This window comes from Eleginops maclovinus, chromosome 18 (genome assembly GCF_036324505.1).
Source record: "Eleginops maclovinus isolate JMC-PN-2008 ecotype Puerto Natales chromosome 18, JC_Emac_rtc_rv5, whole genome shotgun sequence".
Taxonomy (NCBI): domain Eukaryota; kingdom Metazoa; phylum Chordata; class Actinopteri; order Perciformes; family Eleginopidae; genus Eleginops; species Eleginops maclovinus.
Window position 1 is genome coordinate 20,836,031 of NC_086366.1, and position 16,780 is coordinate 20,852,810.

General features: G+C 41.4%; 1 protein-coding gene across 1 annotated transcript in view; it reads right to left on the minus strand.

Moving 5' to 3' along the window:
* Window positions 1-5,024: 5,024 nt before the first annotated feature.
* Window positions 5,025-16,780, minus strand: part of si:ch211-137a8.4 (retinitis pigmentosa 1-like 1 protein) — a 28,486-nt gene continuing 16,730 nt past the window's right edge. Inside the window, exons 2-4 of the mRNA XM_063906268.1 lie at window positions 11,721-13,285; window positions 9,877-10,386; window positions 5,025-6,096 (exon numbers count right to left, since the gene is read on the minus strand). Coding sequence (XP_063762338.1) covers window positions 6,074-6,096; window positions 9,877-10,386; window positions 11,721-13,086 — 1,899 coding nt within the window. The 5' untranslated portion in view covers window positions 13,087-13,285 and the 3' untranslated portion in view covers window positions 5,025-6,073. The remainder of the gene's footprint in view (window positions 6,097-9,876; window positions 10,387-11,720; window positions 13,286-16,780) is intronic.

Here is a 16,780-nt window from a genome sequence, read left to right on the forward strand (position 1 = left end):
GTGTGTGTGTATGTGTGTTCCGGCGTGCTCCATCGTGCTAAGTGTTGACACTGACTTGTCTGAATGGACTAAACACTCCATACATCATGGAGTTGCCGCAGGGAAAAGTCCGCTCTCCCTCTCTGCTGTCGGCTACCATCAGCAGTCAGCCCGCTGTTATCAGGAACATCCCTGCAAACGCTCTGGGGTTGTTTTAGATTTTGAAACTGAAATGATGGATGTCAGGATAAAGTTGTTTGAACACAAACCTCATCTGAATATCCATTTCAATACCAAGTGTCGACACATATTCAGATTTGAATAAAAATCTCATCGGCACAAGAACGGTTTAAGAAAATAATCTCCATCAGGATTAAAATGCAATTGAAGTGCTTTCATGGCCACACACACACACACACACACACACACACACTCACACACTCACTCACTCACTCACTCACTCACTCACTCACTCACACAGCAGGGTCTGTGTTATGGGAGAGTTTGATGCATTAGGTGACCTCTGTTGCTCATATTGTGGTAACCTCTACATGTCTGGCTAGCTAGATGATTGGGCCTGTCAGCTGTTTACGGATGTATTAAGGCCGGAGTCATTCTTGATGCCTCACAAAAGAGATAACGATGCACAAGCTGCCGTAACAAGCCAAAACCTTCAACTTTTGAAAATCTGTTCCGCAGCAGAAGCTCGGTTTTCACTGACCTAAAACTCCCATTTGTGGGTAGACTTCGCCTACAGGCAACTTTCATGGAGGCTAATACTCATACATGAGAAGATGTACCACCATTACAGCAGCTGTGGGAAATCCCAGGAAAAAGTGGGTTTCCAGATATACCAGCCGCTGATATACACATTAAATAGCTTCATTCAAGACGGCTATGGCATTGTGAAAATATCTGTGTTTCAGAATGATCCGATAAGATAGTTTTCGTGTGTGCGCTCTGGACGTTGTTTACTTTCACATTTCTCTTCCCATGTGCTATTTTACTTAAGTGGAACAGCTAATCCGAGTGATCCATTTTGACTACAGAAGATGTGGGACAAACCGCAAGAACATGGCCGACAGGCGCTCATCGAGTCGTTTTCAAATCCAATGTGCAGGATTACAGAGCCATTGAAAAAGTGTTGCACTGTCCACACACCAACAGAGTTAAAATATTATAAGCATCAGCGTTTGAGAAGCATTACCCACATTTAAAAGTCATTACAACAAAATGTCTGCCACAATGTCAGCACTCGGACCAGTATTTTTATTTAGTAACATGAAATGTGGAGGTTTGGTAATATGTCATTTAAGTAATTACACTTTTATTTAAAAGCCTTTTGAGGCGATGTCTCATTTTGGAGATTAACTCATCAGCTTTATGTTTCTGCGCTTCATATCACAATGCAACATCTGTTTGATGTTGTCCAAAAAGAGCTTGAATGTCCTTTTTGGTTTGATTATACATGACAAGTTAATAAAAAAAACTTGGAAAGGAAATAATTAGCGCCATTGTTTGTTGTCTTTTGATGATTTGTGAAAAAATAAGCCTTAAAATCATATTTGGTGTTTTACAATGATACATTTTGTTATACAAAAAAATAACTCAGATTCAGATACATCACGTTTGATGTAGTTTCATCAAATTGGAATTCTGGCAGTGTGGGATCTTGTATAAATAGAAGGTCTCGGTAGTGGGAACAAAGCGGTTGATGTGATTGGCTGCGAGAAACAAAAAAACATCTGGGTATAAAAAGGGACCACGGTGTGGAGTGGAGAAGTTTTGAAACTACTTGGTACTAAATTATTATGGTCTATATCTTACTGATACCCTAACCAATGGTTACGTATTGTAACCCTAGTTCTATAGGCACAGACGGAGCGCTCTACTGGACTCTTTGGGTAATACCCAGGATTGGGAAGTTTACTTAAAACATTTAAACCGTTGAAATGATTTCTTACCTGTTAAGAAAAGTGATTAGTAATCTAATGTAATTATTAAAGTAATGTATCCTTATTACCTCCTGTTACTTTTGGATTGCCTCAATATCAAATATGCAATTAAAGAGAAAATAAAATAAATACCAATAAGAATGCTTTTACAAATTGTAGTTTTGACCACACAACAAGGTAACAATAAAAAAGAATATACCAAGATATTCAGTATCAGAAATGGGACCTCTTCTCAGTGTTCTTTGAAATCTGTTCTTGTGGATCTCAACGTCATCTTTGTGCTTTAAATGTTTTTAAACTTCACCCCAAATCGTCCATCTGCAGACTGTAATGTGATCTAATGATAGCAGCTGTAGTCTCAATGTCAGACACTAAGGAGTAGTCATCCCTTAAACAAACTCTTCACATATTTAAGTCTAATGTAATTGAATCTAAGTATAAAGACAAAAGCCTGGTTGGTCCACACAGCATGTAGGTGTGTGCTGTGTATTGAGCAGCTGGTGTCTTTAGGTCATAATCCTGACATGTAATCCATCTTTCATGTGCTTAACCTCAGCTGTAACCCAAAGGAAGACAAATCTAAAGACGACTGTAACCACACAGACATTATCATTATCCCGACATATTTTCCATCTGCTATTCAAAGCTGCTTCCATTTTGCTGAGGAAGCACCGCGTTATTTTGGATTTCATCACTTTTCACTTACACTCCAATACATTGTAAAAACTGACATGATTATTACCCCAATTTGTCCAGCAAAATGTCAAATGTAAAACCACAAAGCATCAGTATTCCCGAGGTTGTTCCAGTGTGTGTGTGTGTGTGTGTGTGTGTGTGTGTGTGTGTGTGTGTGTGTGTGTGTGTGTGTGTGTGTGTGTGTGTGTGTGTGTGTGTGTGTGTGTGCAGCTAACTGTACTCTGGCATTATGGCTGTAATAACATAATCCCAGAGATTTGGCTTGACAGCAAGACAGTATGCTGCCGATTTCAACTGACAGTTGGGAATTATCGTCACCACCACTTTACAGACGGTTAGACATGTGTTCATATTTCTGCCTCCAGACTCAACCTGCGGCCCGCTTAGTGGCAGGTTAAGGAAGAGTGATATGAAGAGGGAATAGGAAGTTAGGACAAGGAGGTATTTATAGTTAACGTACTTTTAATGTTTTTTTTTCTAAATATTAGTTAAAAACCACCTATTATGAAAATCCACTTGATGTCTTTTATACATAAATATGTGTCCCCTCTGTGCTAAGAGATTCGGAAAGTTTCAGGAAATCTTCTGAAAATAAGCTGATCAGATTCTGACTTCTGTGATGCCAATGTTTTTTGAGTTGTGCAACCATTAGCCGCTAACCAACCAAGGTAACACCTGCCCACCTTATCACCTGAACTACTCCTAGGGCCCCATTGTGTTTTTTCACTTCCGAGAGGGGTGTGGCCAGCAGCAGACCATTAGTATATAAAGCTAGAGAATCAGCACTTTTGGAACAGGGCTGAAACAGAGGGGTATATGGCATACTACAATGCATGATCTGTTTGGTATTTAGAGCCAAACCCTTCAGAGACATGATTTGTATATCGGAGACATATAATATAGTGTTGGAAAATAGTATTAATAGGAGCTCTTTAAGTTAATTTATGTTTACTATAGTCTACATTTTTCGCAGAGAAACATAATAACGGTGAAATCAGGCCCAGTAGGCCCGTTAGTGATCTACCCATGGTTTTTATTACTAAATATTATAAAGAAAGAATGACAGTAAAGGATATCTTGCAATTTAGACATATACCAATAAGCACTATCAACATGACACAATCTTAAATATTTATAATACATTGGCTTGGTTCAGTGTTATTTTTTTAAATACGATCGTTATCCCCTCTATATGTGTGACTGTTGTGCACGTGAGCTATTCTAATAACTACCAAATAATATAAAAGTATTTTATCAACAAGAGTTACAATTTATTATAGTTGGTAAAGATATTTTCATAGCTACATGCCATTATTAATTTAAAAAAGCACTTCCTTTATCAGGTGCAACAGTTAAGTAACATTAACGAATCAATAATTATGATGCAATATATATATTATTTTAAAATGTTAATGTGGAACTTTTAGTTGTTCATGAGTATTTCATTACTACTTTTTCTAACGTAAAAAAATCTTAGTGCTTTATCTGTGTGATCATCACAATGGTAATATGTGAGCTAATAACCATAAACGGTACAATCTGAATCCTGTCTGTATCCTCTAAACACTTTTTTAAGGGGTTAGAATTTTGGTAAAGCTGAAAACATCAAACTAAACATGGAATAAATTCCCTTCAAAAAAGTATTGCTGTACAACAATGTTAACTGACATGAGGTAAGATAAATACAAAAATATCCTAAAACTTGACCTCTGTACAATCATTCCCCGTCCTGACGTGATCACATTGTGATTGAACAGTAACATGAGAAGTCTCTCAGCTTCCTTTGTTCATTTTAAAGTTGTGTCAGCAGCTCACATTCAGATCTGCTTACTGAACCGGCTGCTTCAGGGTTTGGCTCAGCGTAAAGATAAAGCCCAGAAATGATGCAGTGCGTTAGAGCGCCGGACAGACTTGGCTACAAATTGTGCTGGCTCTTCAACACCTTTCAGAATAGAGAGAACAAACCAGAGCAGGACATTAAGCCTTTTCCTGAAAAACTATAAAATCTAGAAGCTGAGAGGGTGAGGAAATAATAGCTTTTTGAAATGGTAAATGGAATCAGGTAGATTCAGGTAGACGTCACACCACTGGGCAGCAGTGTGAAGGAACTACGGCTGGCATATGGACGCCCCAGTCTGTCTACGTAAAACACCGTGGTCAAATAATACATACAGATCTATTTTAATACAAAGAGATCTTGTATTACTTCACCCATTACGTAAAAGGATGAGATTATCGATACACAGATTAATGAGCATCCAATGGTGTGCCAGCATTTAGCAACGCCTCGCCTTGCCCCTCCCTGAACTCTCCACCCTCCACCCTGGCCCGTCTGTCTGCATGTGACACTTCAATCATCCAGATAAAAATAGAAAACCCCACAATGACTTGCAGTTTAGTTGTTAGATTTTAGTCTTTATTGTACTATTTTTTGTCTTGACAATTTGCTAGCGGACATGTGAAAACTTGGACCAACAAAACATCATCATTATTATTATTATTATCATTTTTTTCATAATTACAGCATATCGCCAGAATGCGGTAACAGTGAGAAGATGTGTTTTTAAAAAAGAAAAGAAAAAAAACAAGAGAATCCAAACCGAACAGGAAAAAAGAAAACATTTTGATATTTGATGGCGTTTTTTTTCTTTTTTAATTCATGTACACAATAAAACAGTCTAAAAACATTAAACACACAGAGCTGAAGACATTGCAGTGATGGCTGGGATGTGGCAGTCCTCAGGGCAGTTTATATACTGTAGCAACATGGTCCTGCTGTACTGTCAAACTACAGGGGTGGGGGGGTGGGAGAGGAGGGCGAAGGGGGGTTGAGAGGGACTATAAACCAAAATGGCCGTCAATATAAAACTACCAGTCTTTTTTTTTTTTTTTTTTTTTTTTTTTAAATCCACCAATCAGGAGTCGGTAGAGACAGAGAGCAGAGTTAAGTAGCTCAACAAGGAGACAAATAGGGGGTAATAGGGGGTGGAATGTCTCGATTTTTCATTTTTTACATTTCTGTGTTTTTCTTTTCTTTCGTAGACAATATAAAATCTCACAGACAAGCAAAGAAAAAATAAAACACTGGTTGTACATATTCGTATGTATGTATGCATGTATCGGACGGAGGGGGTGGACGGATGGAGGGATGGGTGGATGCGGGGGACTTGAATTATTGCTTTCTGAGTAGTTATTATTTTTCACTGCTCATCTACATGGATTGCATCTTTCTCATTCTCTCAATCTCTTTCTCTCTCTTTCTCACAATGGTGTTCTGTTAACACGTGATTACTCTTTTTATTCGGGAGAAGGCGGAGAGGGATGAAGGGAGAGAGGAGGGGGAAGGGGGAGAGGATAGGGGAGGGGTAAGGGGGGGGGGGGGGCGGGGCTCAGAGCTCCTCGCTCTGCGAATCCCGGGCAGTTCTAATCCTCTTTGTGTGGCCTCACACGTTTCCCGCCTTTTTGTCTGGTAAATGATAACAGAAGAGATTGAAAAAATGTATTAAAAAATAGGTCTTGGAAAAGGGATAATAATAATAATCATAATAATAATAATAATAATAATAATAATAATAATAATAATAATAATAATAATAATAATAATAAACAGTCATTAAAAAAGGGTTATATGTGTGTTTAGTGGTTTAGTACAGATGTCTCTCTATTGTTGGGTTAGTTTAAGTTAATTTGTGTTAAGGACATACACAAAGCAAACAACAACAACAGCAACAACAGAACAGGTTTTTAAGACAAATTATTATCATAAAGGATGATAACTAAAACCACATGGTAAGGAAGATGTAGAGTCTGTCTGCCTGTCTCTCACTGCCCCTTCTGTCCTACTGTTTATATTTGTGCCTTAATTTGTCGTGCCGTCATTTTTGTCTTGTATTCTTGGACTGCACTTTGTGCTCACAGCTCACAGACACTTGACTTTAAGCAGAAGGTTTTTAACCATCTAAAACCAAACACCCTGACCATCCACTGAATAGGCATCTGTATTTCTGTTTACTTCCCCCCAGACAGAGAGAGACAATGGAGAGAGAGAAGGCTAGCTAATCTGGCTCATTGAAGAGTCTCCGTGACACTTTGATTATGACCACTAATCCTTTGATGGACTAAACTCTATTGATGTCTGCTAAACCAGCTTTTCTCTTCCAGAGCAACAGTAAGCTAACTATCTAAGCTACGGCTAGTTAGAGCGAGCAATCAGCTGAAGAACTGAACGTCTGGCATATGTTAGTGCTAGTGAAATGGATATTTCTGGCTCAAATAATATAAAAAAGAGAAATATGCCTTTTCAAGATGTAAAATTCAAAAATATTAAGCAAAATCTTTGGATATCATCGTCAAACTTCCCCAGCGGATTATTCACAAATCATTGTTTGTGTTAAAATATTTATGAAATGTTAAAATATGAAAATGACTCATTACCTAATGCTAGCTTTGGTTGAATCTGGAAGAAATCTACAGACGTCAAAGGACAGTTATTAAAACAAAATCCTAAGTAGGTCTGAAGGAAGACATGTTATGGAAGCCCAAAGTCAAAATGGACAAGTTCATGAAGAACAATGCTTTTTTTTTTTTGCCTATTGTGTCTCGCCTTATTGACAAATTTAATAATCACTTAATCACATGCTCAGTTTGAACATTTGTAGTAACATCGATAAATCAATGTTTTCAAGATGATTATTCTAGCGAATTAGTCCTGAGATAATAATCATTTTGGTGTCACCTGGCTCATTCAGCATTGCCAATAAAGATGAAAGAAGAAAGAAAGACAGGACACCTGCCCAGTACAATTAAATGTGAAGTGTCTTATTGTAAATCAGCAACAGTTTACTGGGGCCAACTTTCAGTGTTGGCTGGAAGACTTTGATTGCGTAGAGAAGAGAATCAAAACAGCATTTAATCCTTTCCATTGAAAATGTATTAGCAATAGTTACTGATATACTGGTTGAAAAACACAGGGCTGCATGTGTAAAGGGAGTATGAGATGAACTTTTTTGTTTTAAGTCTATATTTTTTTGGTTGAAAGACACAGATCTAGGGATTTTGTATTGGGCTTTAAGAGCTGCAATAAACAGCACTTAGTAAATGACATAAGATGGTGTATCAAATGTGCTTTTTAGCTTGTATTGAAGTTATTTCAGTAAAAAAGCTGTTACCGGTCTGTGGAGGGCTTGGCACACTTTCAGGTCTCAGTAAGCCAATAGGTGTTAAACAGAGTTTAATTTTGGCAAAAGAGTTTCAAAGAGCTTCAAAGAGGCTCCCGGTAAATCGCACGGCAACAGCAGGAGCCCCGGCTCTCACTGCAAACATCTGTCGGCCTGCATGGGATCAAAGCGAGGCAGTTGCCGGACACCAAGCCTAACGCTGCACTTGAATGGAGAGGAAGGCTGGATTTGCTAAATAATACAGGAGGGAACAAATCGCCTTCTGGTTCACAGGCACTTCACCTCCTCATGCTCAGCGTCCAGCAGCTTTGAGCTTCGGCTCCCTAGTGGGACGTTGTAAAATGGTAAAAACATGAAGTGAAGCTTAGCTGGAAATAGCTCAGAGGAAATAAAATGCCTCTAGATAAAAACAAAAAGCTGGAAAGTACCGGAGATGTAATATTTCATCTTCATCATTGTATTTCCTCTCATTCCTGCTAAATCAATTTATGTCTGCAGGTCATGATAAACTGCACCAAATAAAAGCTAAGAATCAAACATGAAGGCTAAATCTCCTCTTAGAGGATTGTTTCATGGGAGCTGTAGTAAGCTCTACCATGTAGCAGTTAATGTGATATTTATATTCTTATAAGTTCATAAACAGTCAGCTTCCAAACATGTAGCTGCCTTGTGAATCTATGCTAACCACCTGAGTCCTGTTAAAGTTTAGTTGTTTGGCTGTTCATGAACTTGACGCTATAATGGAATTAGCAGGACTAAACGAAAGACTAGCTTCTCTCTCTCCATCTCTCTTTCTTCTGTTGAATACTCGCTGGGTGTTCACCAAACACGTATTTAAAAGCCACACTATGATTATTTTAAAGGGATTTAAGGAAGAGCTAGTTTTTCAGCATGCAGGTCACAGAGAAAAGTTGACATGCCTATGTACACAGGGTTTGGCAGTGGCTTTATTTGTGTATGTGTGACCTAGCTGGAGTCAGAATGTGTTTAGCCTAGCTTAGCACAAAGACTAGAAGAAGAGGGAATCAGCTAGCCTGGCTCTGTCTTAAGATTAAAAAAAAAATACACATACCAACATCTCTAAGGGCCTGATCAAATGTGTTTCAGCAGCCATAAGGGATATTCTAATGTTCCCACTGGGTAGTTGATTTGGAAAATTATCCACTGATTTGCAAATGTCTCTTACCCATGGTAAATCAGCATGAACAAATCTGTTTGGGCCCATTGACTGACACAGAAGTTCTAGGACCACTATTTGGCCACATGGCCAACAATTGAGAATCTCTGCCATTATCCCCACTTAGAGTTGGGAGTCTGGACAGAGCCAAGATAGCTGATTTCACCTTTTGCTGTTCTTATGCTAAGCTAGGCTAACCACGTCTTAAATCCAGCGCTTTGCTTAACACATTGAACTTAGATTAATATCGAACAGCGACGAGGCGAATATTCTACTATGTCGAACTTCTTTTATGAAACATTAATTTTCATACATGAATGTGTGCTATCCTATTCTAATATGTGTAACTTTACATTTTGCACATTTAAGTGTATTTCATGCAAGTATTAACTCACATCAACAGTGCACTTTCACATACATGTGTTTAACTATACATTAATGTGCGTTTGTTTCCTCATGTGTTCTTAATATCGAATGTCAGCGTCATAACACCCATTCAGACCGTTGTCAACGCACAGCTCTCTTTCTAATTGGTCAGTTGCTGCTGACATCACGTTCTGAACAATGGCAACCGCTGCATCTCGAAGATCCCTCTTCGTCATTTCCTCCTCTTCCTCCTCATCCTCCCTTTCCCTCTCTCCCTGCTCACATGACTCTGCACCATCTCCGTTTTGTGGAGACTCTGCCTCCCCTCCCTCCCTCAGCTCCTCCTCCTCCCTGCTAACGGCTAATGCTAGCTCAGATTCTTGACAGCTGCTGGCTTTTGTTTGTTTACTGCTATCGTTTGTTAGTACTGGTACTTGTTGTTGTTGTCTGTTGTTAGTGTCTCCTTCTTTGCTGCTGCTGCTGTTTTGTGGTTCATCAGATTCCCGGTCGGCGTGCTCTAACTCACCGCTGTTCACAGCCGCCGTGTTGATGATCTTGGCGTTGGCCTCCTCTTTCACTCCTCCTGCCTCCTTGCTCTTCTTCACAGGGCTGCTTGCTGTTGTTTTCTCCTCTTCCTGGTGATTGTGTGTGGAATTATCATCTCCAGTGCCGTTGGAGCAGCCGTTCTCCCCGTTGGTAACTGGAGCTGGAGTTGGCGTCTTCTCCACCACCTTTGCTTCTTCCTCTCCATTCTCGGCCACGGGGGTCTTCTCCTCCGCAGGTGTCTTCTCAGCCTCCTCTACCTTTTTTTCATTGGTCTCCTCTGCGGCAATTTCACCGTCAGCAGCTTCTTCCTGCACCGCTTCTCCTTCCTCTGTGGCTTCCTCCTCCTCCTTGGTTCCTTCACCCATGTCCACACTAGTGGACTTGCCCTTTCGCAAGATGAAGTTCTTCAGGGAAACTGCTCGGCCGTAATGTGAGCGCTTGGCCTTGGCTGACTTGGCGTCTTTGCCCTCCTCTGCTGCTCCGTCCTCACCTGCAGGGAGGAAGACAATCAAGGTTAAAGCTTGTTTATAAGATTTTTATTGACTTCCTCTGAACAATAAACCCTTTAAGAGGAACAGCATTTCCTCCTGCAAATTGATTGAACACAAAGGAATAAAATAAAAATGATATTAGGTGAGTTTTATATTTAAGCTTACTATATTTAGGCAGATATTTAGTTACATTGGCATGAATGAAGATGGTTAGCATCTGATAAATGTGGGTCCAATTTTTACTCTACTTCAACCGAATTAAAGTCTCTAAGTAACAACTCTTGAGTAAATGATCTTGCTCTATAGCTGCTAGACGTTCCACTTTTTGCCCAATATTAATTGTAATGCATCAACTTGTTTAAAGCAATGTGTTGCAGCTAATTTCTGTACATGTTTTGCTTCACATTTATTTAAAGGATGTCCCTTTAAATCAATATCCTCCAAAATGTGAATAATCTAAAACCAAAATACAGCTCAGGGTTCTATATTTTTGTACCATTTTCTCCTTCCATCCGAAAAGCAAAGAGTAAGCTAAATTTAGTCTTTTCCGTTGACTGGAGCAACATAGTGACTTGAATTTCACATCAGATGTTGAATATTTAATTTGGGACAATGTTCGATTACATTACCTTCCCCAGAGTTAGCGAGCCACCAAGCCCTGCCTGTGCTCTGGGTACAGGGACAGCCATGTGCACATGCTGTCAGCTTCAGTGTTTTTTAAAGGTGTCCATGTATAACCAAAACAATAAGCTTACAGTTTTGGGCCAAGTGATTTCTTATGAAAATTACTGTTAACATGGAATAAAAACTCAGTAATGATGGGTACTTGGATTGTTGGATACCAAAATACCTATGCAGCAGTGGTTTCCAGCCTAGGCTCGGGCACTTTCTAGTGTCACGAGATAAATCTGGGGTTCATGAGTAGAGGAACGATGTAGGAAAGAAGAAAAATGACACTACACTCTTCTGATCTCTGGATGTTTTGAGAAATATTGGACACCTTAACCTTTTTGAGCTTCAAAATGATGTTCAAATGGAATCTCTTTCACACATGGTTCCCTGTAAATTGATGGAATAACCTTCAGGCACCACTTGTGATTGCTACTATTCACGCATGCAGACATTCTTGCTTGAAGCTGGAAATTGAGGTTACAGATGTCCCTAAATATCTATGTGTTAAACATAACCCCATGCAGGAAATGCTCCCGAACACTTCAGGTGTCGGAGGGGATACCTCTTTGTTAAAACAACTCTAAGACCTCTGAAACTTCACAAGTGGCCTAAATGTGAAGCTTCTTTTTTGTAAGGGGTCACATTATCTGCTTCCTCTCACCTGAGGTGGCAGCTGCAGCTGCCTCCTCCTCCCCGCTGGGGGCACACTCCGTGTTGGCGCGTTTGGACTTGGGGATGACGCGCTTCTTGAAGGAGGTCCAGATCTCGTTGGCGTGTTGCGTCACCGTCCCGCCTCCTGACGTCGCTGCCTTCTCTTCCTCGACTCCCTCAGCCTTATCCTCTCCTTCCTCCGTCTTAGCCTCTTCTGCTCCTTCCTCCGCCTTGGCCTCCTCTCCTCCCTCAGCTTCTCCAGCTGCCACCTCCTCCTCTGGCTTGTCAGCAGTGTCTTTGTCGGAGCCTTTGGCCTTGCCACTGATGCCGACAATAGACGGGTCCCTCTTCAGGCCCTGGAAGGTCCAGGAGCGTTTCAGCTTCCACCTCTTCTGCCCCGACTCCTTGGAATCCAGCGTGGAGGAATCTCCGCCTCCTTCTCCCTCTGCCCCTTCTTCCTTCACGTCCTCCCCTCCTCCGCTCTTCTTGTGCGCCTTCTGAGCCATCAGCTTCTTGAAGGAGTGCCAGCGTTTCATGTGCTTGGTGGTTGCTGAGGAGGACGGTGCTTTCTGTTCTCCCTCTGCACCTGCCTCTGCGCCTCCCTCTGCTTCTCCCTCTGCTCCTCCCGCCGCTCCTTCCTCCTCTACGGTGGAATCTGCAGTGGCGTTAAGTGCTTCGGGATCTTCCATACGGTCCAGAGACTTGGAACGAACCGTCTTCTTGGGTTCCGCGCCTTCCTTCTTCTCGGTGCTGCGATGAGAGAAGATCCTGGCCACTGGCTTCCTGATCAGATCCCGAACTGTGGATTTAGCCTCCGCTGGTTTGCCCTTCTCCACTTTCTTCTCCTCCTCTTTTTCTCCATTTTCTGCAGCCTTCTCTGTTGCTGCATCTCCTTCTGCAACTCCCTCTGCACCTCCCTCAGCCACTGCGGCCTCATCACCTCCTTTTCCTCCCTCTTTCTCCACTCCTTCGGCTGCGTTCTCCTCTCCTCCAGCAGCTGTGCTCGGCTCTTTCTTCTTTCTTCCTCCCATCACCTTCCCCAAGCCGCTCTTGTTTAGGAAGGAGTCCAGGAAAGAGGTCTTAGGCTCGGCAGAGGAGGCACTTTCTGAACTCTGGGTAGGTGCTGCATCCTCGCTGGCTGCTGCTTCTCCCTCCTCGGCTCCAGTCACTGCCGCTGTGTCGTTGTTCACTGTTTCTTTGTTGTCGACGACCTCGCTGTTGACGGTGGTGCCATCTTTATCGACAACTTCACTGTTGACAGTCTCTGAGTTTGCGTTGGCATTGTTTGCCGGTTGCTCCGCCTCTGTCGGCTTGCTCTCTGGGGTTTTCCCATCTTCCTGGACCACCGGCGCCGCGCTGGCCTCCGTCGCCGCCATTTCGGTAAGGGAAAACAAACAACAACAAAACCAAAAGTGTGTTCCTTCTTTCCTTCCCTGGCCTGCTGCCCTCCTCTTCCTCTCTCTTTCTGGTGTTTCGTTCCTCCCGCTGTGATGGTGCTCTCAGGTCATGAAGAGCAGGGTGGACAACAGTGGTGAGGAGGAAGGTTACTCAGCATCCTACTAGTCCTCCAAATTCCTGCAGAGAGAAACAGAAACAAGGAGAGAAAGAGGAAGTGGGGTGAGGGAGAGGGATGAGAAGCGGGGCAGAGAGAGGAAAAGGCGCAGATGGTTAATAGTTGGAATCAACACTGACACTCAATTAGTCTGGTCTAGACTGTGCATTGAATGCGAAATGAAGTGTAACAAAATAGAGAATCTCCAAGGGAAATGCAATGCAATTATGATGTCTCCTAATCTGTCACACTTCCAAAATGCACACCCTGCATGCTCTGATGTGGGACACACACTCCTTTTTTTTTGAATAATTAAATGGCTGCAGGGGTTTTTGGAGAGGCAAAACCTGCACCAGATGGCAGAAATATAAAGGCCTTGGTTTTCCAATCAGCTGTTGCTCTGAAACCATAGTGAACAGCCCTAATCTGGTGACTGCCCCGATGTTCAAAATCATTTTCTATTTGTCTTATTGAGCTCAGAAGCGTTATTTTAGAAACAATTTTAAGTATCACACGGTCATACAGTTGACTTTTTTCTGAAACAACTTTAAAATACAATATCCTGTCGTTAGCTCCCTAGTACGGGTCCAGCTCAACATATTTGATCCCAGGTTTCCCATTAAAACCATCACCTTCTCTTTGACTCTTCATACTAACATCTACTACATTTTCCACATTTGAAAAAGACCACAGAAGACACTAAGGAATCATTTTAATGTTTTGAATCTTATGTACATCTTTAAAAACACCTCACAGTTATAAATAACACATATATTGTCCAAAACCGCTGCTCTATGTAGTTTTCATCTTTGCTCAAACAGTATGAAATATTGCATGTGTGGGGGACTTTAGTTTCAGCCATGGGTTTACACATGTGGTGCTCTATGATGTAGTGAGTATTGTACTCTGGCTTTAAAATGGTGGAATGAGCTCCCCGTTATTAGGATGGCAGAAAATATAAACATCTTCCATCGCAGGCTTAAACTTTGTAGATAGTTATTAGCAGAGATGATTGGCTTATGTGAAGCCAATGCCGTAGCACAAACAGTAGTTTGGTTATTTGACAGCTACAGTCCTTGCAGGATTCTTGCTCATTTTAGTGTTTTTAATTAAATGCACCTAATGTAAGTCGCTTTGGGCAAAAGTGTCAGCAAAATGAAATGCTATGTGTTGTTTGCGGTGTATGTGTGATTTATTCAAAGTGAACTCCAGTGTGTGTGTTCATGGTGAAGAAGGATAAATTTGTTGCCGTCTTTTTAGTCTCGTCATTGAATTTGTTAAAAAAACAAATATTGAATCTAACTTCCCCTTTAAACAGTCCCGCCTGGTTGTAACACCTTTAGAGAATTTAATGAATGAATCTCCAGATCAATGAATCTGTGAGTCACACGCTGATGTGGAGTAACCGGCTGTTCTGCTGTGAGAAGAGTCCAGACATTAAGCGAATACAGTCACACACTCTCAGAGGAGAAGGTGAGTCAGACTGAAGAGAGGCAGAGAGATGCAGACAGGAAGGCACTCAGGTGGAGAAAAAATCCCACAGGGGGGGTGGAGGGGGGAGGAAAACACAGCCAGGCAGACAGAGGGAGAGGTGTAAACACATACATCACATGCTCCAGATAATCTCATCGTGATGTTGCCACAACTGACTGACCGACCAACTGGATTGCTTACTGGTTGACTGGCTGCCATATTGGCCTGCTGGCTACACTGCGGCGCTCAAAACAGTTAAACCTCGGTCAACTTTTGCCGCAAAGCAATAAAATGTCATCCAGCGCCGCACTGGCCAATAAAATACACACAAGCACACACTCCTGGTATTGTGAATGTTGTTTTTTCTGCAGATTTCGAGATGAGCATCACCAAAATCACTGTACAGAGTTGCACCACCCTATATTGTGGTAATATGAACCAATAAGATGTGTCTGATGGACCTTTAAAGCCATGGATTTATTACTTAAACCTTCCTTCACATTTTAACACATCTTTGTACCTGAAACAACACATTTTCACCAACATGCATCATTCAAACACAGAGCTGCTATTTATCTCGATAGTGTTCTGGAAAGACTCAACTGTCAGGCTCATTGTTCAACTTCTTGACCTGAAGCCAGCTGTTTTGATCCAAGTCCATTACCAGGTTAAAACGGGTCAGTCCCAAATCCCACCAAAAATGGCTAACACAGTAGTCCTGCGAGGACATGTGACCTGACCGGCTCTCAAACTATCCTGATACATGAGCGGCCTCCTCCTCTCTTGTTTACTATTCTGAGTTGTTAGCCTGTTAGCTCTAATGTGCAATTCATTAACTCAGCCTAAAGATAGAAAAGAACACTTCCATCATGCCAACAGGCAGTATAAGAATCAAAGTGTACTTCAGCAGCTGCATCCAACGCCTCACTGGCATTGCGGAAAAGGTTTGCAAGCCAACAACAATAACACGATAAACATTCAGCTTTTTGTTCATTTTTTAGCTGGAACTGATTGATTTATGTCTCAGAGTTCATTGGACTTTAGCAGGGAGTAATTCACCCCCCATCCATCATCACAATCGAAGGCAACAGTTGCTCACGCTGGCAATTTTGGATCTTTAGTTTTGGTCTGCAGACAATGAACATATTTCCCTGGATCAGTGACATGTTTGCTCAGGCAGTTGGGGAAGTCACATTTGGACAACGATTATGAAGCATTTCATGTAATATTCTGCTCATCAATTATTCAGTCTTTGCTGGCTGTGATTGTCAAAATTGCACATGCAGAAGCAAATTGTGCTATTTTATTTGAGTAGCATCTACACACTTCTTTAACCTTTTGTTATCTTTTGATTTAATTCAACATGTCGGAAATCCCTTTAAACACATCTATTTTCAATTATTACTCTACTTTCCCAAGTTTCGCTCTATTTCTGTTTTTCCTAAGTTGTTGAATTGCGATGATTTTGATGTGAATCTTGATAAACGACTGTATTGAAGGTTAAATTCTGTTTTTCGAGTCAATACAGCTCACAGTAGATTATAAAAGAATCAACAGAATGCCTTGCCAGTATCATTGTCCAAAAGTGTGTTCCATAAATAAACGCTTAATGTGTTTTGTCCCTCTCTTTCATAGCCCATTGATCATCTTAACTGTGGATTCACTAGATTCATAAAATCTGATTTAAGGATGACTCAAACGACAATACACTGAGGAATAAAAACTCCTCACACTGCGTCTTTAAACAGACATTATAGTGCTATTAATGTGAGTTTCTGCTAGATTCTCCCCAGCTGTTTGAGTCACGTTCAGCCACACGAGACCGAGCCCCACCATGGGCTTCTTTGTTTCGGTTTCCCTTTTTTTTCAGGTTGATTTTTTTTTCCTTTTCTTGGTTGTTGGTGATTGCGTTGCTGCAGCAGAGGAGTATTGGCAGAGTGTTGGATTTGGGATGAGAGGCTGAAGCCCGAGGTGTTGGAACAGCATCAGACAGAGGAGGACGACAAAATGGAGGGAGGGATGGGAGGAAGAAGAGGAGGAGGGGG